Source organism: Delphinapterus leucas, chromosome 13 (genome assembly GCF_059928025.1).
Source record: "Delphinapterus leucas isolate spDelLeu-1000000601 "Yukka" chromosome 13, BTC_Dleu_Yukka2, whole genome shotgun sequence".
Classification (NCBI taxonomy): Eukaryota; Metazoa; Chordata; class Mammalia; order Artiodactyla; family Monodontidae; genus Delphinapterus; species Delphinapterus leucas.
In genome coordinates, this window is record NC_143141.1 from 46066550 (window position 1) to 46091685 (window position 25136).

The 25136-nt window shown below is 38.3% G+C and overlaps 1 protein-coding gene across 8 annotated transcripts in view; it reads right to left on the bottom strand.

The window, feature by feature from the left end:
* VRK2 (VRK serine/threonine kinase 2) overlaps nucleotides 1-22648 on the bottom strand; it is a 97673-nt gene extending 75025 nt beyond the window's left edge. For 2 of the 8 annotated variants that reach the window (XM_089923154.1, XM_089923153.1), the window contains exons 1-2: nucleotides 22364-22645; nucleotides 20150-20290 (exon numbers count right to left, since the gene is read on the bottom strand). In XM_089923154.1, the coding sequence (XP_089779280.1) occupies nucleotides 20150-20285 (136 nt within the window). In that variant the 5' untranslated portion in view covers nucleotides 20286-20290; nucleotides 22364-22645. Of the gene's footprint in view, nucleotides 1-20149; nucleotides 20291-21881; nucleotides 22294-22363 lie in introns of those variants that run through there. The other 6 variants (XM_089923150.1, XM_089923148.1, XM_089923152.1 and 3 more) reach the window with 6 other exon arrangements.
* Nucleotides 22649-25136: the final 2488 nt, after the last annotated feature.

A 25136-nucleotide genomic window follows, 5' to 3' on the forward strand; every position in this document is an offset into this window, starting at 1 on the left:
TCATTTCTTATTAATTGCTTATTCAACTCTGTAGCTTATTAATTATTGTAGCATAACCAGTTATCTTCAACTGTTTTAGTAACAGGATGTTTCTTGGCAGCCTGATACAAAGAACAGATCAAAGCAGAAATGCTCAGGTTGAAACATGGGTGGAGTGACCACAGCCCCTACTCCTTTCACCTGTATACCTGGGTTCCATAAAGACCAGTGTGAAGACCTACTGGTGATTGATTTGTCATTTCCTGACTGTTTATAATACCTCTAGTTATATTTGTAACATGTTCTTATTGAACACCTGCTAGATTTTCCTTCTTCTCTAAGAAAAACGAACAGTAGCATTCTGGTCATATTGAATTCTATGATTACATTTTCACTTGGCTTTATTAACCTTTTGCCATTACATAATGTCCTTGTTTAGTTCACTTAATAATTTTTACTACGGAATATAAAACAATTTTAAAAACGCTTATCTTACTCTTTGCTTACACGTGCATTAAAAAACTTGATCTTTTAGTGTCTTTATATTTTATTGTATTAGGTATTTCTCTTTTGGCAAGTGATTATGGGGTTTTTGTCAATGACATTCTTTAATAGGGGATTTCAGACAGTTTTTATCTAATGTAGTAATTGGCAATTGAATTATAATACGACACTGTACATTTATATTACTGTTATTCTTTTTTGCTCTCCTTCACTGATTACTTACTGGTTGTGGTACATATTACATATGTTATCTTATAATAGACTACCTTTCAATCCATTTATCTATTTCTTAAACACTCTTCACACTGATATACCCTAATTCAGATGTTTTCATTATTATTATTATTATTAACTAAACATTTCGAGCTTGCTTGAAGAGTTGATATGTACCAACCTTTCCGTTTAACTCTTAACCCTATATTTCCTAACCACAGTTCTTTAATCTACTTTAGAAATGTGAATTGCATTATAAAATTATATTCGTAAGTCCAGTTTTTACTAAACTTTTTACTTTGTGTCATCAAATCTTTTTGTAATTCATTTATTTCTTGGAAGTCTTTTTCACTTATATACTTTCAAGTCTACTTTATCTTTGTGGTAATCTGTTATAAAATGATTTCAGATTTCCTAAGTCCTCAAATGTTTCCTTCTCTCTTAAGAGGCATTGAGTTTGGCCAGATAGTGTACTGGAATGATAGCCATATTTCTCTTAGCTATTATGAAGTTATTCTATTGTTAGTCTATGAATTAAGGGCTGAAGTAGTTCCTGAACTCCCTCCCTGAAATGATATTATACATTCTGCATTTCAAGCTTAACAAGCTACTATGTAAGAACTTTGGCTCCACCCTCACTTTTTGATACACTTGCTAATATTCATGCTGAAATTAGGTTTCAAATAAGGGAAATCTTTCTTATATCTTTCATTATGGTCTCTGTTTTGAAAGTCTTTACCTTTTCATGTAATGTTCTTATTATCCAAAACTATACTACATAAAAAGATAACAGAACCATTACTTTTTCTTCTTGATGTTCTCTTTACATCATTTTTCTGTGTCTTAGATTTATTTTGCTTGCTCATTAGTTGTATAGCTAATTCTTTGCTCAGCTGGGTCAATTCTTTCCTTACACCTCTATCCATGTTTCAATATCTCTCACCATCTTTCAGGATCTCACAGATTTTTCAGGGTCAGAAAGAACTTAAAAGCCCTTCCCCGAATAAAAACCTCTTATTTTTAAGACAGATTCCATAATGCATTCCATTTACATTAAACTAGTTAATTTCAGAACATTTGTACTTGGTCAAAAGCTTTCTGATGAAGTAGTAATTCTGATACTACAGAAGTCTTACAATGTTTTTCTTCCCCTTTCCATCACATAGCAACAATGGTCTATTAGGTACGCAACTTCGTTTTGCTTTCTTTTCATTTGTTTTGAAGTGTATTGTGTGGAGATTTTTTAGTGGGTTTTACTACTTTTCCTTCTACCACCCTCCTAACACTTTATAAGACAGAAGGTTTACATAACTAATACTCAGGCCCAATTGTAATACTCACATATGACACTGGAGATATACGTTAGAACTGTAACACATGATCTTTTAATAAAAACAAGATCAAGTATAATGAACAGCATTTTTCTTCACATTCTCCAGAAACTGAAATTAATAACTGTATATCACCATAAGCACTCAATAACATGTATTCTAAAGTAATATATTTTGTTCATTCTTTTCCTTGCTATGTATATACTCCCAAGAAAAAAGTATCATAGCATAAAAACTAGCTTTGCAATATCTAATAACTATCTCCATTAAAAACACTTAAAGATTTGCCTCTTCATGAAATGTTATATTTTTTTCATAAAATCATCTATAGGTACATAATAAATTACTATTGTGTAATAATATCTTGGCAAAACTGAATACTTTTTCAAAAACTATACTTCTATTATATATAAAATATTTTGGCATCTGAACAAATTCTATAAAGAAACATATTCTTTATCAACATTTCACTTATCCAAGTATTTATTTTTGTTTATTTTACTCTTAAAAAGACCTAGTTTTCTAAATACTGTATCTTTAAATTACTATCCAGGATTTCACTGGTGGCGCAGGGGTTAAAAATCCGCCTGCCAATGCCGGGGACATGGGTTCGAACCCTGGTCCGGGAAGATCCCACATGCCGCAGAGCAATTAAGCTCGTGCACCACAGCTACGGAGCCTGCACTCTAGAGCCCGCGAGCCACAACTACTGAGGCTGCGTGCCACAACTACTGAAGCCCACAAACCTAGAGCCCATGCTCTGCAACAAAGACAAGCCACTGCGATGAGAAGCCCACGCACAGGAACAGAGTAGGCCCCACTCACCATGACTAGAGAAAGCCTGTGCAGCAACGAAGACCCAATGCAGCCAAAAAATTAATTAATTAATTAATTTAAAAAATTATTATCCAATGAAAAAAGACATGGTCAAAAATAATTCAACAGATGAAGGAGCAAGATAAAAACCAACCAGACCTAACAAATGAAGATGAAATAGGCAGTCTACCTGAAAAAGAATTCAGAATAATGATAGTAAAGATGATCCAAAATCTTGGAAAAAGAATAGAGAAAATGCAAGAAACATTTAACAAGGACCTAGAAGAACTAAAGATGAAACAAGCAATGATGAACAACACAATAAATGAAATTAAAAATACTCTAGATGGGATCAATAGCAGAATAACTGAGGCAGAAAAACGGATAAGTGACCTGGAAGATAAAATAGTGGAAATAACTACTGCAGAGGAGAATAAAGAAAAAACAATGAAAAGAACTGAGGACAGTCTCAGAGACTTCTGGGACAACATTAAATGCACCAACATTCGAATTATAGGGGTTCCAGAAGAAGAAGAGAAAAAGAAAGGGACTGAGAAAATATTTGAAGAGATTATAGTTGAAAACTTCCCTAATATGGGAAAGGAAATAGTTAATCAAGTCCAGGAAGCACAGAGAGTCCCATACAGGATAAATCCAAGGAGAAATACACCAAGACACATATTAATCAAACTGTCAAAAATTAAATACAAAGAAAACATATTAAAAGCATCAAGGGAAAAACAACAAATAACACACAAGGGAATCCCAATAAGGTTAACAGCTGATCTTTCAGCAGAAACTCTGCAAACCAGAAGAGACTGGCTGGACATATTTAAAGTGATGAAGGAGAAAAACCTGCAACTTAGATTACCCTACCCAGAAAGGATCTCATTCAGATTTGATGGAGAAATTAAAACCTTTATAGACAAGCAAAAGCTGAGAGAGTTCAGCACCACCAAACCAGCTTTACAACAAATGCTAAAGGAACTTCTCTAGGCAAGAAACACAAGAGAAGGAAAAGACCTACAATAACGAACTCAAAACAATTAAGAAAATGGGAATAGGAACATACATGTTGATAATTACCTTAAATGTAAATGGACTAAATGCTCCCACCAAAAGACACAGATTGGCTGAATGGATACAAAAACAAGACCCATATATATGCTGTCTACAAGAGACCCACTTCAGACCTAGAGACACATACAGACTGAAAGTAAGGGGATGGAAAAAGATATTCCACGCAAATGGAAACCAAAAGAAAGCTGGAGTAGCAATTCTCATATCAGACAAAATAGACTTTAAAATAAAGACTACTGGAAGAGACAAAGAAGGACACTACATAATGATCAAGGGATCGATCCAAGAGGAAGATATAACAATTGTAAATATTTATGCACCCAACATAGGAGCACCTCAATACATAAGGCAAATACTAACAGCCATAAAAGGGGAAATCGACAGTAACACATTCATGGTAGGGGACTTTAACACTCCACTTTCACCAATGGACAGATCATCCAAAATGAAAATAAATAAACACAAGCTTTAAATGATACATTAAACAAGATGGACTTAATAGATATTTATAGGACATTCCATCCAAAAACAACAGAATACACATTTTTCTCAAGTGCTCATGGAACATTCTCCAGGATAGATCATATCTTGGGTCACAAATCAAGCCTCGGTAAATTTAAGAAAATTGAAATTGTATCAAGTATCTTTTCCGACCACAACACTATGAGACTAGATATCAATTACAGGGAAAGATCTGTAAAAAATACAAACACATGGAGACTAAACAATACACTACTTAATAACGAAGTGATCACTGAAGAAATCAAAGAGGAAATCAAAAACTACCTAGAAACAAATGACAATGGAGACAAGACAACCCAAAACCTATGGGATGCAGCAAAAGCAGTTCTAAGAGGGAAGTTTATAGCAATAGAATCCTACCTTAAGAAACAGGAAACATCTCGAATAAAGAACCTAACCTTACACCTAAAGCAATTAGAGAAAGAAGAACAAAAAAACCCCAAAGTTAGCAGAAGGAAAGAAATCGTAAAAATCAGATCAGAAATAAATGAAAAAGAAATGAAGGAAACAATAGCAAGATCAACAAAACTAAAAGCTGGTTCTTTGAGAAGATAAACAAAATTGATAAACCATTAGCCAGACTCATCAAGAAAAAAAGGGAAAAGACTCAAATCAATAGAATTAGAAATGAAAAAGAAGAAGTAACAACTGACACTGCAGAAATACAAAAGATCATGAGAGATTACTACAAGCAACTCTATGCCAATAAAATGGACAACCTGGAAGAAATGGAAAAATTCTTAGAAATGCACAACCTGTCAAGACTGAATCAGGAAGAAATAGAAAACATGAACAGACCAATCACAAGCACTGAAATTGAAACTGTGCTTAAAAATCTTCCAACAAACAAAAGCCCAGGACCAGATGGCTTCACATGCGAATTCTATCAAACATTTAGAGAAGAGCTAACACCTATCCTTCTCAAACTCTTCCAAAATATAGCAGAGGGAGGAACACTCCCAAACTCATTCTACGAGGCCACCATCACCCTGATACCAAAACCAGACAAGGATGTCACAAAAAAAGAAAACTACAGGCCAATAACACTGATGAACAGAGATGCAAAAACCCTCAACAAAATACTAGCAAACAGAATCCAACAGCACATTAAAAGGATCATACACCATGATCAAGTGGGGTTTATTCCAGGAATGCAAGGATTCTTCAATACACGCAAATCAATCAACGTGATACACCATATTAACAAACTGAAGAAGAAAAACCATATGATCATCTCAATAGATGCAGAGAAAGCTTTTGACAAAATTCAACACCCATTTATGATAAAAACCCTCCAGAAAGTAGGCATAGAGGGAACTGACCTCAACATAATAAAGGCCATATATTACAAACCCACAGCCAAAATCGTCCTCAATGGTGAAAAACTGAAAGCATTTTCACCAAGATCAGGAACAAGACAAGGTTGCCCACTCTCACCACTCTTATTCAACATAGTTTTGGAAGTTTTAGCCACAGTAATCAGAGAATAAAAGGAAATAAAAGGAATCCAAATCAGAAAAGAAGAAGTAAAGCTGTCACTGTTTGCAGATGACATGATACTATACATAGAGAATCCTAAAGATGCTACCAGAAAACTACTAGAGCTAATCAATGAATTTGGTAAAGTAGCAGGATACAAAATTAATGCACAGAAATCTCTGGCATTCCTATACACTAATGATGAAAAATCTGAAAGTGAAATCAAGAAAACACTCCCATTTACCATTGCACCAAAAAGAATAAAATATCTAGGAATATACCTACCTAAGGAGACAAAAGACCTGTATGCAGAAAATTATAAGACACTGATGAAAGAAATTAAAGATGATACAAATAGATGGAGAGATATACCACGTTCTTGGATTGGAAGAATCAACATTGTGAAAATGACTCTACTACCCAAAGCAATCTAGAGATTCAGTGCAATCCCTATCAAACTACCACTGGCATTTTTCACAGAACTAGAACAAAAATTTCACAATTTGTATGGAAACACAAAAGACCCCGAATAGCCAAAGCAATCTTGAGAACGAAAAATGGTGCTGGAGGAATCAGGCTCCCTGCCTTCATACTATACTACAAAGCTACAGTAATCAAGACAGTATGGTACTGGCACAAAAACAGAAAGATAGATCAATGGAACAGGATAGAAAGCCCAGAGATACACCCACGCACCTATGGTCACCTTATATTTGATAAAGGAGGCCGGAATGTACAGTGGAGAAAGGACAGCCTCTTCAATAAGTAGTGCTGGGAAAACTGGACAGGTACATGTAAAAGTATGAGATTAGATCACTTCCTAACACCATACACAAAAATAAGCTCAAAATGGATTAAAGACCTAAATGTAAGGCCAGAAACTATCAAACTCTTAGAGGAAAACATATGAAACACAGGAAAACTCTTAGAGCAGAACACTCTATGACATAAATCACAGCAAGATCCTTTTTGACCCACCTCCTAGAGAAATGGAAATAAAAACAAAAATAAACAAATGGGACCTAATCAAACTTAAAAGCTTTTGCACAGCAAAGGAAACCATAAACAAGACCAAGACAACCCTCAGAATGGGAGAAAATATTTGCAAATGAAGCAACTGACAAAGGATTAATCTCCAAAATTTATAAGCAGCTCATGCAGCTCAATAACAAAAAAACAAACAACCCAGTCCAAAAATGGGCAGAACACCGAAATAGACATTTCTCCAAAGAAGATATACAGACTGCCAACAAACACATGAAAGAATGCTCAACATCATTAATCATTAGAGAAATGCAAATCAAAACTACAATGAGATATCATCTCACACCAGTCAGAATGGCCATCATCAAAAAATCTACAAACAATAAATGCTGGAGAGGGTGTGGAGAAAAGGGAACACTCTTGCACTGCTGGTGGGAATGTGAATTGGTACAGCCACTATGGAGAACAGTACGGAGGTTCCTTAAAAAACTACAAATAGAACTACCATATGAGCCAGCAATCCCACTACTGGGCATATACCCTGAGAAAAACATAATTCAAAAAGAGTCATGTACCAAAATGTTCATTGCAGCTCTATTTACAATAGCCCAGAGATGGAAACAACCTAAGTGCCCATCATCGGATGAATGGATAAAGAAGATGTGGCACATGTATACAATGGAATATTACTCAGCCATAAAAAGAAACGAAATTGAGCTATTTGTAATGAGGTGGATAGACCCAGAGTCTGTCATAGAGTGAAGTAAGTCAGAAAGAAAAAGACAAATACCGTATGCTAACACATATATATGGAATTTAAGAAAAAAAATGTCATGAAGAACCTAGGGGTAAGACAGGAATAAAGACGCAGACCTACTGAAGAATGGACTTGAGGATATGGGGAGGGGGAAGGGTGAGCTGTGACAGGGCGAGAGTGAGTCATGGACATATACACACTGACAAACGTAAGGTAGATAGCTAGTGGGAAGCAGCCGCATGGCACAGGGATATCGGCTCGGTGCTTTGTGACCGCCTGGAGGGGTGGGATAGGGAGAGTGGGAGGGAGGGAGAGGCAAGAGGGAAGAGATATGGGAACATATGTATATGTATAACTGATTCACTTTGTTATAAAGCAGAAAGGAACACACCATTGTAAAGCAATTATACCCCAATAAAGATGTTAAAAAAAAGAAGATGTGGCACATATATACAATGGAATATTACTCAGCCATAAAAAGAAACAAAATTGAGCTATTTCTAATGAGGTGGATAGACCTAGAGTCTGTCATACAGAGTGAAGTAAGTCAGAAAGAGAAAGACAAATACCGTATGCTAACACATATATATGGAATTTAAGCAAAAAAAATGTCATGAAGGACATAGGGGTAAGACAGGAATAAAGACGCAGACCTACTGGAGAACGGACTTGAGGATATGGGGAGGGGGAAGGGTGAGCTGTGACAAAGTGAGAGAGAGGCATGAACATATATACACTACCAAACGTAAGGTAGATAGCTAGTGGGAAGCAGCCGCATAGCACAGGGAGATCAGCTCGGTGGTTTGTGACCACCTAGAGGGGTGGGATAGGGAGGGTGGGAGGGAGGGAGACGCATGAGGGAAGAAATATGGGAACATATGTATAACTGATTCACTTTGTTATAAAGCAGAAACTAACACACCACTGTAAAGCAATTATACCCCAATAAAGATGTAAAAAAAAAAAAAAGAAAATAATATCTGTAAAAATATTTTTACATGATGCTTATTAAAACTGTATCATAGGGATTTAGAGGCTTCTTCTGATCTTCCTGTTGGTTATTAGCCTTAAAACAAATGCATAAAATCCCTATAAACTAAATAAATTTACTCATTTTTTAAAAAGCAGAAAAACCTACCAAATCTTTATCATCAGTTTGTATGCACTGTTGACTATTCTTACTTTTTTTTCATAAAAATATTGTTTGATCTAGGTATAGTACATTTTTTAGTGTATGTATTTTTTCTAGTTCTTAACACTAGACTTGCTATAAATATCAGATGGTCTTTCAAAGATTTTGTGAACTTAATATTAAAAACGTATCACGGATGATCTGCACCTCACGTCGTCAGTCTGAATGAAAATGACACCATTATCAGCATCATCACTAACATATTTCTTACATTAGCTGCCAATACTATCAATTAGATATTTCACTGTTAGTTTAGAAATGAGCATGTCACAAGCATGTCATGTGCCACTATTTTCTCTGGCTAGGAATAAATTCAAAGTGTTCTTTGACAAAGGACATCAATCAGGAGAGCAAAGAAACCTGAGTTCAAATGTAGATGGAGGCAATTATTAAAACTATAGCATAGAGACAAATTGCTTACCATTCTTAAGCCTCAATAAGTCCCTTATCAAGCTGCTGAGAGGATTAAATGAAATAATGCATATAAAGCATTTAACACAGAGCATGGCACACACTAAGTAAAAGATTTTAGCAGCAGTTGTTGATGATGATTTCCTAAAAAAAGATTTCAAGAACCATCCCTAGCAGTATGCCCCAGACACACTTGACTCATCTGCTACACTTTACCGGAGATTCTTGCTTTCATTCCTTTTTACTGTTCTATGTCCCGTGTTCATAGCCTCCATAGTGAGGCTTTGGTAACATTACCTCTGAGAACTTCATTAGGTAGCACTCAGAACACCTACAATGGACACTATGCTCTCCATGAGCCTCTTTCACACATGTTGTAGCTTCTGATTGCTCTTGCTTGATATAAATTTGCGGGAAGCTGCCTTTACTCCACACTAAGCATAGGAGAGAAAAATGGTCAGTGTCTCTGGGGAATAATTAACAAAAGACGGTTTGTTTCATCTTCATGATAAAATACAGCATCCCTATTAAAAGGCAAATTCATCATTCCCAAAAGTTAAATAGAATGACACTTTAAAAGTAATTCCAGCTGATTAAATTTAGGGTTCTGAAAAAAATTTTAATTCATGAATATACTCTGAATCTTTCATTTGATTTTAAAATGTATAAATGTTCATTTAACTTTGAGCCCTTGCCTCTCAGTGTTCTATTCTGAGCTAGTCAAACAAGTGGTAGCAGGCATGCTGGGCTCAATAATACTGCCTCTCATATTTAAATACTCTTTTTCACTTGGATTGCAAATTAAAGGCAGTCTCCTGAACACTGACACATTTTCAATGATTGATTTTGCAAAACGTGTTGATTTTTCCTACACTGTTTTGCCTCTGTGTATGTCAACTTTGGCCTTCTTTTCTTGCTCCTTTGCAGTGCTGCTGTCTCTTTGAAGCCATTGTCTGCCTGATATGAAAAATGTACATTAAACCTCACGACTAATTACATACATAGAAAATTCCTGATCTCAAATATAAAACACCCATGCCCAGAAACTATAACAAAAGCTTCTGACTATGTACAAAACTCTTAATCAAACCTTTCATTCACTCGGATTAAAAGAAATTCCAATAATTTATTTTCTGTTAAAGTTGTCTTTATATCCTTTGAAAAGTGGATTTCTTTTGCATGTTACACGCCTATAAGTCAATCCATTTAACATTAAACCCCACCTATTTCCTCCACAAAAGTTTATACTTGCTGTTAGGTCTACTTCAATTAAGTGCTACTCAGTAGAATTGTTTCATTCTAAACACAAAACTATTTAGTCTTAATATAATGTCCTTTTTTTTAACTCTCTCTGCACTAAGCATTAGCAAAGTAGACTTTCCCCAATAAATCCTATAATCTATGGATTAAGTACATGGCTTCTTGTATTTAAAAAACATACTTGGAAAGAGAATGAACAGAAACTTCTTTCCCCTCGAATTCCCCAAAATATACAAAACGATGTCTCTAAATCTAAAAGGACAGTGCCTTACACACATGCTGCATGTTAATAGTATATAGAGAACAAAATTTCATCTCAGATAACCTAATTGTTGGGAAACTTATTTTTCCTGAACAGACTAGTTTTAGAGTTAATTTAACCAACCATTTTTATTTAAGCTATTGTATGCAAGGCCTTGTCTAAGCACTCTGAGAGAATACCTGCAAGGAGTTTAGAATCTAGTGTTGATGGACGGTAAACAGTATACAAATGGCAATCATATGAAACAAGATAAGCACTGAGAAAGGGCACACTACAGGAAGGAACAAAGAGAGAGTGAGAAAAGTTGTGGCTACTCCCCTGCTTGGCTCGTTAGCATGTTAGAATTTTCATAAGGCCTACCAGCCATCATTCGTTTCCACCAGCGATCCTAGCAACAGACTCCCCTAGCTCCCGGTCTACCGAATCTAGGTACCCTACTCGATTATGCTGTTGCTTGCCTTTTTGTAAGTAAGAACTCTCTTCTGTCTCTAGTTGTTGTTCATCTCATGCAGTTACCAAGTGCAGTAAATGCATCACATGCCACCACATGACTATTTTGGGAAACCCTGCATTGACTACCAGTGTACCAACTGGCTAGTGCAACCCTGGGTATGAAATTTTAGTTGCTTGAAAATGATGTTTCAGAATGGAAAGATGAAAGGAGGAGGAGAAGGGAAGTAGCCACACTCCTCTTCAGAAATGGCCACGATACCTAAGCAGAGCAAGTCGGAGTAAGGTCTGCACATGAGCCAAAGCTTAGAATTTCATTGCCTTTGTTGGCTCACGTCACTTCTTTAATTAATGTCACTTTCTCTGGTTTAATATCAGAGCAAGTGACAAGAGTGCTTCTGGATGAATTGTGTTTTCTGAGGACTGTATGGCATACTCTCCCGCAGTCTGACAGAGGGACGTGCCAGTTTTACTTGGCAGTTACAATGCACCAGCTTTAGTTTTAGTAGTTTAATTTGTGGCAGTTATATGTTTTGAATACGTTGAAGTATTCACAATGGTCTCATGGAATCTGCTCCATAGATAAAGTTTACACAGTGGAAAAGAAAAAGCAATGGCTATTAAGGTGATTATGAAAAAGCTTCTCTTGGCCACAGCTGGTCTTACAGGCATTCCTGTAAATTTAAGAGCATTTAGGGGATATGATTAGAGTGATCACAAGGAATGATGCCCTTTTTTTTTTTTTTGCCCAGTTCTGTAGCTGGTGTGAGACGATCATAAGGAATATGATATTTAGAACTCAATTTTATGCAAAATCCATTATTCAAGAAGTGAAGTTTATATACATGATAGACATGCAATGAAATAAATGTTAGAATAGGAAGCTTTGTTACTTATGCATTAAGTTGGTTCTAACATTTTGGTAAACTAACTTTTTATTGATATAAAATTCAGAAGAATTTCTGCATTGAGGAGAAGGGACTAAACTTTTTCCCTTGGTTTGTTAAAGATCTGTCTGTTTCAGGCTGAAGTAATCTGAAGGGTTTTTATTTAGTTTTTCCTTCATCTCCTTTACACACTTTTGTGAAGTGTCATCAGCTCAGGGTGAGAGCTGCCACCAAGGAGTTCCAAACTTTACCTGCCCTTTCTAAATTTAGGGTTCTTTACTGCAGCAGGTTGAAGATCTGGCTTTGAATGCACCTGGCTCTGCTGGAGAACAGAAATATTCATCTCCACTGAATGCATGCTGCTTAAGTGCTGGAGGCCCTTGCGGGAGACTAACTCTCATTGGACACTTCATTACAATACTTTCTCTTCCCTACATGAAGTAGTAATTCTCATTCACCAAAGACAGAATTTTGCCTGACACAGCCACAGGAGCTCCTGTTTGACTTTCGAAATTAATCAACCTCGAAGCTGGAGTAGAAATGGCATGTCCTTTAACCTTAAGCACAAAAAGCTCTCAACAGACTGCAGTTTTTATATCCCTGGATGGGAGTTTGGGCCCCTGATACTTAAACTTGATGCACATACTGGGTTTCTGGCATGCTTTTGCCCATATCCATCTGCTAGGCTGGCACTGTGCCCATTCAGAAGGTGTGATGCCAGTTTCAATAGGGCATAGGTGCCAATCAAAGATGGGTTTGGAGGGGCAGCATGCAGAACTCAGCAAAAGTCAGCTCTTCTGCCAGAAGATCCTCCTGTTATCATATAATGCCAATGAAGGGCCACATGCTTCATTGCCTGAGATCACATTGCATCTGTAGATGTTCCTGGCCTTCAATGGATGTCTTTCTATGGAACCTTTTTCCTCAAGTATTACTTGATTGGAGATGTTAAAGAAAAGTCTACCTGACTAAATGAAGTCCACCTCTTTAAAAGAAACAATGGAAATCTTCAACAATTTTCTTGAAATAATTGCTGAGTTTTGTGTCTTTCCTCCTAAAATACCCTTTCACATAGAATACTGCATAGCATATTCAGTTCACATAATGGAGTTATAAGGGACAAACTTTCTGAAGGACCACTAACTGCAAAACTATGTAAGCAGTATAAGATCCACAAACACTTTGAATCATTGTTAAATGTGGATGGTGGACAAATTTTTATCATCCAAATAGCTAATTTCTAGTGAATTCTTCCATTTAGAGCTTTAGAGTTTCTTAATTTTCTTTTCATTTATTTTATAAACATAGATATTCCTGTTTCTTAAAAGAAGGACCATACTTCCTACTCTTCCTCCATATCTAAAGAAAAAAAAAAACCCTAAAACACTTCAGAAGCAAAAGTCTATCCTTATTTCATAAGGAAGCCAGAAGCTCCCAAAAGCTGGGAGTTTTTTTATTGTGTGGCAATAGAGGTGAACTCATTTCATGAAGAAGACATTTCCCTATAGCAAACAGGTTTCAAATTTAAAAACCTTGACCACTGTAAAGTTATAAGATAGTAACAGGTGCAGTGAAAGAGACATAATATATAAATCATTGAAGAACAGAGCAGTTTGTAAATCTTCCCTTAAGGCAAAAGAGTTTGAGAGTAAAAATGTTGAAAATGAAGACCCACAATATAAAATATGTTAAAAAGAAGATCAGACACTTACAAAAATGAAAGAGATAAGAAAAGGCTAAGTAAGCCTTAGAAGAACACTCTCTTTTTATACAAAGAATCCAAACTTTTGCAGATACTTAGATTTCTTAACTGATAAGTAAATGAACACTCTATTAAAACTCAAAATTAATAGCCGATGGACAGCACATACAAAATTAAAATACAACTTCTAGGGACTTTAAATATTCTTGTGAAAGGTACATCAAGTTTATTAAACTCACAAAATCCCAAGTGATCTCTTCCTCTGTTGAGATAATATCACCTATTACCTCTTACACCTTCATCTGAGAACTAATTTATCTTATATACTATAGTTTCTAGTAAAAGTTATCCTTATTTCATATTTATTTCCTTCTTCTTTTCACCCACACAGTATCATCTGCAAAATTTCCTAGTAACAACTCTGGTCCCTAGTAAGCACTGTATCAGATAAGACTAACTGCTTATCTCAAAGCCTTCTCTATAAAACACTGCCAAAATAACATTTAACACAGCAATATACAATGAGCAATATATGTTTCAGTAACTCTACTTTGTTGCTAGCATTATCATTAGGCTCCTCCGAACACTACTCTGCATACCTTAAAAATCAATCCATTCCAGCTCACTAGAAAGTACAATAAGTAAAAACCATACATGTATAAATAACCTTTTCTATTTCTTCATAAATAGAAGTCTGTTTCATCAATAAAATATGTGTTAAACTTTGATAATTTCTAAAACTCATAGTCATCCTATCCTCTTCCCCCTGCCCTACCACCCCCCCGCCAAAAAAAAAGATTTCTTCTGTTTCTAAAGAGAAAAATTGAGCTGATCTGAGAGGATTACCCAAAAAATGCATGGCAGTCACCTGAAGTCTAAACATTTATCCATGAAAAAATGATTGATCTTAATGCTTCAAGAGAGCTAATTTTAGTTATAATAACATATTATTTAGAAAAGATAATGCTACTGATTTATTGTCAATAAAGCATATATAGATTTTTTTAGATGACATCACGAGAGTTAATTTGTCTCAGTTTTTCTTGTGACTAAGAGTACATCTCTAAGGTTACAGGCTGGAGTTAAGGGTAACATCTATAATTATGGAAGAGAATAAAGCAACTGGCTTGTGTGGATTAAGCAGCCCAATCTATCTCCATCTCTCAGACAAACAACCGTTGAACATCTAGTCTGTGCTTGATATTCCAAAGATGCTAAATCGTCATGGTTATGCTCAAATTCAAAAAACTAAAACTTACACAGATAAATCACTTCCATTTGTACTAATATAAGAAGACTTCATGAGTACATGAAGAATTTGGCTGAAGTTTATTACCTGTAATTCTGTTTTTCTAGATTTTTTTTTTTTTTTTTGGTACGCAGGCCTCTCACTGTTGTGGCCTCTCCCGTTGCGGAGCACAGGCTCCGGATGCGCAGGCTCAGCGGCCACGGCTCACGGGCCTAGCCGCTCCGCGGCATGTGGGATCTTCCCGGACCGGGGCACGAACCCGTGTCCCCTGCATCGGCAGGCGGACTCTCACCCACTGCACCACCAGGGAAGCCCTGTTTTTCTAGATTTTTGACTAATTTCTGAAACACGCTATCTTTCATATCTGAAATATAAGATGACAGCTTAAATGAGAACTTTTCACTATGTCATCATGGCTACTATTGTAAATTTTAGTGGGAAAAATAGATAGAGGTTGGTAAGTAAAATGTCATTCCACTGACATTCTCTTATGTTCTTAGTTTTACCACATTTAGTAGCTAAATCCATCACAGTCCATGGCAGGACAAATGGAAAAACCCTGCAGTAGATGTCTTTGTCACCATCCTAATCTCCTGCGGCACCAGACACTGAATTTAGAGTTCAACTATCACTGAGAATGGGAAATTCTAAATAAATAAATAAATTAGATTGAACTGCTTATCGAGTTCCAAGTTCTTTAAAAACCTTATCTTATTTAATCATCACTATTATTATTACCCCTAACATACAGAATAGAAACAAAGACTCGTGGATAGGTGAAAGTCACTCAAGTTTGCAAAAGGCTTAGTCAGGTCAGAATTCAACCCAAATTTGCCTAACACCAAAGCCCATGCTTTTATTTGTGCAATTCTCCCTTAGTTTGTTTGGTTCTATGTTATACCTAGCACTAAAGTAGAATTTAAACTCTTAGTTCTCTCTCCTGAAATTTTAGAAATTTTTTTCACTTATTTGATCCCAAAATAACAGCAATTTTTTCCACCCCCTAAACCGGTTTCCATTCTCCCTTTTCCCCTCCTCTCTTTTCATATACAAAGAAAGAACTCTGTCTTGTATTCAGACTTTTCTTTTCCTTCTTATTACTATTTCTATTAATGCTACAGGCACATTATTTCTTCAAGTCAAGAGTAAATATAAAATATTTCTGCCCCTTCCCCTTTTCTTCTTGCTGACTACTGAAAGGCCTTGGATACTGATCTCAAAGCTCGAGGACAGTAGTACACACACAATGAGTTAGACACAGCGGTTAGCTTCTTCTCAGCCTTTGGTAACAAATGCTGATGAAGTGTCTGCTGAAAGAGTATATCTGGCAAATATGATGCTTAAAAAGAATGTAGCTGGACACAAAGGAAACCTGAATTTACCTACTTCTTCATTTATATACAGGAAGTGATGAGAACCATGGTAAAATGCAAAAACATGATATAATTTCATATGGACTTGCTTAGCTTTGAAAATAAGTAAAAGCTAATTTTAATGAAGTTGTTGCTGATGGCAACTCACTGAAGAGCTGATTTTATGATTTATGAATGCCACTTTTGATAGAACAATAACAACACTTGGAACACACAGCTTTATTATATATTCTGAAGTATGGAGACTTTTCCTCAAAACAGCTAAACATTTCTTTAAAGTCCTTCCCCCAACGTGTGCACTTGCTTATATTTCCAGGATCCAGGTTCTGAAATTCAGATAGTAGGGGGTATTTCATAACATATGAAACCTTGAAAATTGTTGCAAAATAAATCTTACTGAGAAAAAAATAAGTAAAAAAATATGTGCAGTACTTGGACGGAAAGAAGCAAAGATTTTTCTGTATTTAACTAGGGACAAATAAATCACATGCCTAAGCAAATAAATTCCTTTTTCACAACAGGAACCACACAAGTAGTGAGTATGTATACACATATATGTATATGTGTACAGACATATAATTTAAGTTTAAACATGCACTTAAACTTAAATACATATAACACATATAATATGTACATCTAAAAAAGAGACAACAAGTAAGATCATCACAATCAATGCTTTTCTGTAGTTCTTTGAAATTATTCAAATAATTCAAACATTAGAAAACTGAAAGTATAACTGATAAGCTGTGCAATCCAAGGCTATAGCTCAGCCACATCAGAAATAATTTATTCAACTCCATTTCTCTGACCTTGAGTCAAGACAATGTACTAGAGATCCTTACTCTGCCATACAAGAGAATTCACTAATTCAGAGTCTCAACCAACGCTTATTCTACAAAGAATTCTATTCTCTGTAGATCCCAAGTACTCTCAGGGTCTTTATCTGCACCATCTAATGTGGTAGCCACTACCTACACGTAGCTATTGAGCCCCTGAAATATGACTAGACAAATCCTGGATTTTAAAGACTTTAAAAAAGTGAAATATTTCCTTTTTTTAATATTGATAACATGTTGGAATTATAATACTTTAGATATATTGTATTTAATAATACATACTATTTAATTAAATTTCACTTGTTTCTTTTTACTTTTTTTTTTAATGTGGCTCCTAGAAAATTTTACTTTACATACATGGCTTGTATTACATTTCTATTGAACAGTGCTGTCTGTGTCACTCAATCTAGTACTTAGAATCATAGCATTTTTCAAGCAAGTTCAAATCCTTTAAATGGGGAAGCTGTTCTTTATTTAACCCATACAATAATTTTGTGTTGGTCTTATCTTTCCAACTAGATTAGACACTCAGGTGATTAATAAGTTACTTATTAACTGGATTTCATCCATTTGTTCAAAACTACAATCTTAATTTTATCAGAAGAGAAGCTTTATCCTTCATGATCCATGAAACATGTTTGTGTGACAAGGGCGGCAGAATATGCCACCCTAAAATATGCCTCTTTGGCATAAGGATTATTTTGAACTAAAGGCATTTGAAAAATAGCAAATGTAGGGAGAGGCTTCCTCTGAACTCCCTTTATTTGCCTAAAGACAGAGCCTCCAAAAAAAAAAAAAACTCCATTGTTTTAAATTTCCTCCAGGAGCGCTTCATTAACCAGGAAAGACTGACTCATCACAGAAGAGATGAGAAGTTGACACCACTCCCAAACTTTGTTATAAACTATCATAGCCCACATCTACTCTTCTAAGGGCTATTAATCTTTCCTAAAAATCATTTACTGTCCCTTAAGTGGCCTGTATCACGTCTCCCCTTCCCTTATTAAGACGGTATGTAAGCTCTCAAATCTCACCGTGTTTTACGGTATTTATTCACTTTTTTTTCCTGATATTATTGTGCATGTAACATTAAAAAAAATTAATAAATTTGTATACCTTTTCTCCTGTTAATCTGCCTGTTGTCAGTTTATTTCATAAACCCAGGTATCCAGCTTAAGAAGGTAGAGGGAAAGTCCTTCCTTCCCTACACTTTGAAATGTTTAATGAGGAACCCAAGATTCCTCCAATGAAGGTCTTTTACCAACTTCTCAAATTCCTACAGACACACATATAATGAGTCAATATATTTAGAAGAACTGCTCCTTGAGGGCATTTTTTTTTTTGCGGTACGCGGGCCTCTTACTGTTGTGGCCTCTCCTGTTGCGGAGCACAGGCCCCGGACGCGCAGGCTCAGCGGCCATGGCTCACGGGCCCAGCTGCTCAGCGGCATGTGGGATCTTCCCGGACCGGGGCATGAATCCGCGTGCCCTGCATCAGCAGGCGGACTCTCAACCACTGCACCACCAGGGAAGCCCGAGGGCATATTTTTAATCACTAATATTTATCTTATTTTATTCATTAAATCTGATCTTCTAATGGATATTTCTTGATCATTAAACTACACATGCAAGGTAGCCCTGAATAATCCTTTTAAAGTCAGTGTAATTTTAAAATGTAGTGTAAAAGTATACTCAACTCAGATTCCTTACCTGTACCAAAGAACACAAAAACTAAGAGTGTCTAATTTCTTAATTATCCCAAGATGGGGGCTTCCCTGGAGGCGCAGTGGTTAAGAATCTGCCTGCCAATGCAGGGGACACGGGTTCAAGCCCTGGTCTGGGAAGATCCCACATGCCGCGGAGGAACCAAGCCCGTGCGCCACAACTACTGAGCCTGCGCTCTAGAGCCCACGAGCCACAACTATTAGCCCGAGTGCCACAACTACTGAAGCCCGCGCTCCTAGAGCCTATGCTCCACAACGAGAAGCCACAGCAATGAGAACCCTGCACACCGCAACGAAGAGTGGCCCCCCTTCGCCACAACTAGAGAAAGCCCGCACACAGCAACAAAGACCCAATGCAACCAAAAATAAAAAATAGTAAATAAAATTAATTAATTAAAAGAAAAAAACAGGGGCTTCCCTGGTGGCGCAGTGGTTGAGAGTCCGCCTGCTGATGCAGGGGACACGGGTTTGTGCCCCGGTCCGGGAGGATCCCACATGCCTTGGAGCGGCTGGGCCCGTGAGCCATGGCCGCTGAGCCTGCGCATACGGAGCCTGTGCTCCACAATGGGAGAGGCCACAACAGTGAGAGGCCCGCGTACCGCAAAAACAAACAAACAAAAAAAAAACCAATTATCCCAAGATGGCGTGTAACTAGTACCATTCTAGATGTACAGGAGAGAAGTTAATTCATTCCATGCAATAGATGCCTTGAGGTATGAAGGCCCAGTTCTCTAGTGAGGCCTAGTTAAGAAATGACCAGAACCTTGTACTACTTAAATATTAATGATTAAGATTCACAAATGGAAAGTGTTTGTATTCATACAGTTGCATTCTCTGAGCTGTAAAAAGCAATGTTTCCAGGAAAACACTCTCGAAAAAGAACATTAACATTTTGTCTGGCAGACTGTGTAATTATGCTCTGAAAAGACTTCTAAGAGTCATTCAGAAAAACATGGACAACAAGGACTGGGGTCAGTCATGTCTTGAACCCAGACATTCTACTAAACATTATCTTCATACTACTTAGAAAAGTACATTTATGGATTATATCTTATTTCAAAGTTTCAATTCTCAAAATATTATTAAGAAGTCACAGGTATAGTCACATATATCAGAATATTTGGTGATTTATACTTTACCTAAATATATCAAACCAAATCCTCCAGAGCCAATCATCTTGCCCAGCACCCACTGTTTTCCTTCCACATCATCCAGGACCTTGCCTTCTGGAAGTGGAACAGGAAGTCTGTATTTCTCTTTTCTTCTTGGTGGCATCACTTCTGTTGGCAGAAGGGGTGAGATAGTGATTAAAGATAAAAACAACAACTAAGGAAACTCCAGTTAAAATACATTTCTCAAAATGTCTTCTATGGGGCACTTTCCCAGGTTCCCAGAAATTAGGATTCTGAAGTCAACTGGGTTTAGGAAAGCCCACACATTTTATCCAAATTGGAGATTCACCAACATTACAATATTGAAATCTAAGAGGCACTGATGTTAAAAAAACAAACAAACCTGCTGAACCTCACTTAACATTTCCGAAATTCAGTTAGGCAGTCAAAATACCTATTAACAGTGCAGAATACACCTTAAGAAATGAGTTAACAATATCCAATTACAAAGAGAAAATAAATTTCATATATATGAAAATACTCCTTTCACTAAGAATGCTAAGTGTCAAAGATGAGAAGGTCTTCAGTCACTAGGAAAGAAAATACAGCTTTTGACTGGGAAAACATGGACGACGGCAATGTACATCATTACCAAGCCCAGCAACTGACACAGAGTAGGTACTCAGTAAATATCTGTTAAATGAGCAAAGCATTGGGTTTTCATGGATGTATAATTAAGCAGAGCACTAGGCCACTGTGCAGTTTTAGGGCTGGCACATTACTCTTTCAGCTTCTTTCTGTTCCTCTATATCCTGTCCCTTCTCCACCCTCACCAAAGTGAAAACTGCCCTGTCTTAGAGATTAATACAGTACTGCCAACAACAAAAGTATGGACTCCAGGGCTTCCTTGGTGGCGCAGTGGTTGAGAGTCCGCCTGCCGATGCTGGGGACACGGGTTCGTGCCCCAGTCCGGGAAGATCCCACATGCCGCGGAGTGGCTAAGCCCGTGAGCCATGGCCGCTGAGCCTGCGCGTCCGGAGCCTGTGCTCCGCAACGGGAGAGGCCACAGCAGTGAGAGGCCCGCGTACCGCAAACAAAACAAAAAAAGTATGTACTCCATAGTAGAGCCATCCAACTTTACCCAATTAATTATAATTGTACACAGGTTAGTGAAATTCACCAGAGATTTTTGAGTCGGAAGAGAAAATTTCTTCGGAAAAAACACACACAGCATATAGGCCTGAAACTAACTGTGAAAGTAACTGCCATCTTCTAAGTATTTCCAAAGAATTTTTTAAAACTGGTGAGTGCTTTTGAAATGAAAGTAAAGTTTTCATTGTATACGCTATCCATCTTCAGAATGAGAAGGTTTCTGTTCCTTTTAGTAGGTTTTCCCTGCTTCACTTAACTTTAATCAACGCCCTACCTTTTACTCAGCAGCAACACCCCAGGTAGAGCAAAGGAACACAGCAGAAATCTTTAATAATATTCACCTGTCCTCCTCCTAACGCGAACACAAGGGAAGCCAGGAATTTAAATGAACAATGCCCAAAACAGGAAAAGTTTTAACCAGTACTTTATATATACTGACCAGTACTTTATGTACTGAGGCCCAACATTTATTTGCTGATTTAAAACCTAAAGTCTACAGAGAACAACTTTTCAGCAGGGCATAAATTCTCAATCAGTATAAAGAAGACAAACACAGTTTGGGGGCAACTCTGCGGCATCAGAACTTGAGACCTGAAAGGTGACTTACTATACAATGCGTATTCTGGGCATGGATGCGGAGTTCAAGTTCACAGGAGGAAGCGCCAGCCTCCTCTCAAGGCCAGTACCGACACAGACGTCCCTGCTGCTTTGGGGTCCCCTCCCAGGGCTGCGATGAAAAGTGCTCAACACGAGTTTCCACTACCCAGAGACCTGAACCCGAGCCAAGACTGGGCTTGGGGGCGGCCATGGCGGAGGACCGTGAGAGCGGAGGCAGGGGCGGGGCAGCGCGGCCCACCGCCCGCCTGTCCTGCTCGGCGGCCCAAGACACCCCCCACGCCCGGCCGGCCCGAACCACCCGAAGCTCGCCGGCGTCTGGAGACTCACTTCCCGACTCAAGCTCCCTCTAGACCGACAAAAAGAGAAACCCAATCTCCTTCCCCGCCTCACTCCTCCGCCCCGCCTCTGGGCGAACGGGAGTTGAAGGGGAGCGAGGTTCACGCACTGAGTTAGAAAAAAGTCAGGACCAACCGCGAAAGCAGGGACCGCTGCGCGTCCGGGGCTGAGGCGCGGCCCGGAGGCCCCGTCGTCTCTCTCCGACCGCAGCTCCACCCCGGGCTGGGGCGCCACGCGGGCCGGGCAGGCGGAGAGCGGGGCGCGGAAGTATGGCGTTCCGACGCGACCCCCAGGACCCGGGGACGAGAGGAGGTTAACCAGGCCCTCCGCGTCCCCGCCGCCAGACCGGGAAACGCCTCCCGCCGGCCTAGCAGGGCCGGGCGGGGCCGCGGGCCTCCAATCCCGCGGGGAGGCGGGCCCGGAGCCGGCTCGGCCCGCGGAAGGGGCCAAACTAACTTCTTGCACCTGGGCCCGCGGCGTTGCGCGCGCCCGACACAGCTCGCTCTGGGCGGAGACTGCGGCCCCGGGCCCACGGAACCTCGCCTAGGCCGCGGCCAGCGTTCTCTTTAAGGCGGCCTGTAAGCGCTGGGGGACGCAGAGACAAAGAGGCGGCGGCGGGTCTACACCATCAGATCAGTTTGGTGTGCATTTGTGTAGAAGGAATTTCAGGCCTCTTGTACCATGATCTCGGTACCAAGAGTTTCCGAGTCAACAGGCCGGTCCTTACTGAGCATTTACCCGGGCAGCCAGTCACACTGGCCAGGCCTCTAGAGCAAGAAGCCTGTGTGAGCAGGAAGGCCTGTAACACAGCGTTTAAGTTCTCAGAGGCATATTGGCTCAAGATCCATTTACTAGTTGGATAATCTTGACTAAACGTAATTACTTTACAAAACTTTCATTTTTTTTCTTTTTTTTTTTGATCTGTGAAATGGAAATAACTCTAGTTATTCAGGTTAAGAAGGTTTGTTAAAGAAAAAATTATTCCGACATTTCTTAAAATGGTAAGGAAGACTATTCAAAACTCTTGAAATAGCAGAAAGAGCTATGCTAAATTCCAAATACAGCAAAGAAAAGCGGGAATTTATAGCCGAGGACCTGGGTGGGGGTCAGTGGATGGAAAATTACTAAGAGGAAATATCAGGGGAGAGGAGAGGATTCTGGTTAGATGGTGCTAACAGAATTCTTGCTGAAGACAGGCCAAGGTGATCAGACATCACGGGGGGGTGGTGGAGGATGAGGAACTGGATTAGATATGGAGAATGGAGAGATTCTGGCAAAACTTAGCAGGATGTTTGCTAAAATTGGACAGTATAGAGAGAACATGGAAGTCCAAAAGTCAAGGCCTATTTGAGGAAGAGTTCAGGGGGGTCTAAGTAGAGTTTGGTCAAGAAGCCTAAGTAGAGTTTGTCAGGTTATTGGTTATAAGATTGTGATGATAATTAAGTGAAAGACATAAGTAGTTTTCTAACATATAATAAGGACTCATAGTTAGCTTATAATATTTTAGGTTAGGCAAAACAAATGCTCAGAAAGCAATTCTTAAACAATACATCAACATCTTATGTGGGAAGTCAGTAATTGCTTGGGATGTAAATACTGGAAGTCAAAATCCTTTAATGACTTTGATGGAATAGGGTTTTAATACTTCCTACATCTATCAAACTGGCACCAAATGAAAGATGGCATGAGAAGACACTTTTTAAAAATCTCTCATGTGGATAAAAAAGCATTTTTAAAGAAACTCAATAGTCTATACATAGAATAATCATGCCCTTTAAGATAGTCACTCACTAATCTAACAACATCCATTCTTATTTCTATAAGATATATACGTAACAGATGCTGTTGTTTGCCTGCCCAAACGTTTATATGGGCATTAAATGTGCCATTCCAAATTGGTTCAAGTTTCTACCCAGTCCCCAGGTTACTATCTTTGGGAAGATGCAACAACAGCACCAGGCACAACAGATTACTCTTAAGGGGTCATACATGGCTCCTCTGTTTCATACCTATATATACCTAGTATGTTAGTATCATAGCCCTTTCCCACTGCTATAATAGCATACCACAGACTAGGTGGTTTATAAACAACAGAGATGTATTCCTCACAGTCCTGAGTCTGGCCAAGTTCATGACTCAGTCACATCCCGAAGGCTCCTGCCTCCAAATACCATCACCTTGGGGATTATGTTTCAACATACAAATTTTAGGAGGACACAAACATTTAGTTCATAGCAGTTCGTAAATCCTGTTAGCTCAGCCTTCAAAATATATCCAGAATCCATCACTTCCTACCACTCCTACTTCTATCTTTCTGGTCCAAACCACCATGTCTTTCCTGGATACTGGTAGTACCGTCCTAAAAGCTATCGTATTTCTAACCCTTCTACCCCTTCAGTCTATTCACAACAAACAACCGCATGATCTTTTTAAAAGCTTTAGATCATTTCTCTGCTCAAAACTCTTCAGTGACATTCTAATGCAGTCATTGTCAGCCAGTCCTCACTATGACCTAAAACAGTGTTTTTCAACCTTGGTACTACTGACATTTGGGCCAGATAATTCCTTGTTGACAAAGGGGAGGATAGTCAAAAGTGGATTCTCCTGTGCATTATAGGTCATTTATCAACACCCTGGGCCTCTGTAGTACTACAGGTTGTGACAACCAAAAATGTCCCCCAGACATCACCAAAATTTGTAAATTTTGCCAAAATTGCTGCTGGTTGAGAATGACTTACCTACAATGATCTACATGTTTCTGTACCTCCCCCATTTCCTGTTACTTTCTGCAACCACTGCGGCCTCCTTGCTGTTCTCAGGACTATTGCACTTTTCATTCTGTCCAGACCACTCTTCAATCTGATATCTGTATGGCCTACTTTATCACCTTCTTCAGGTCTCCTATGCA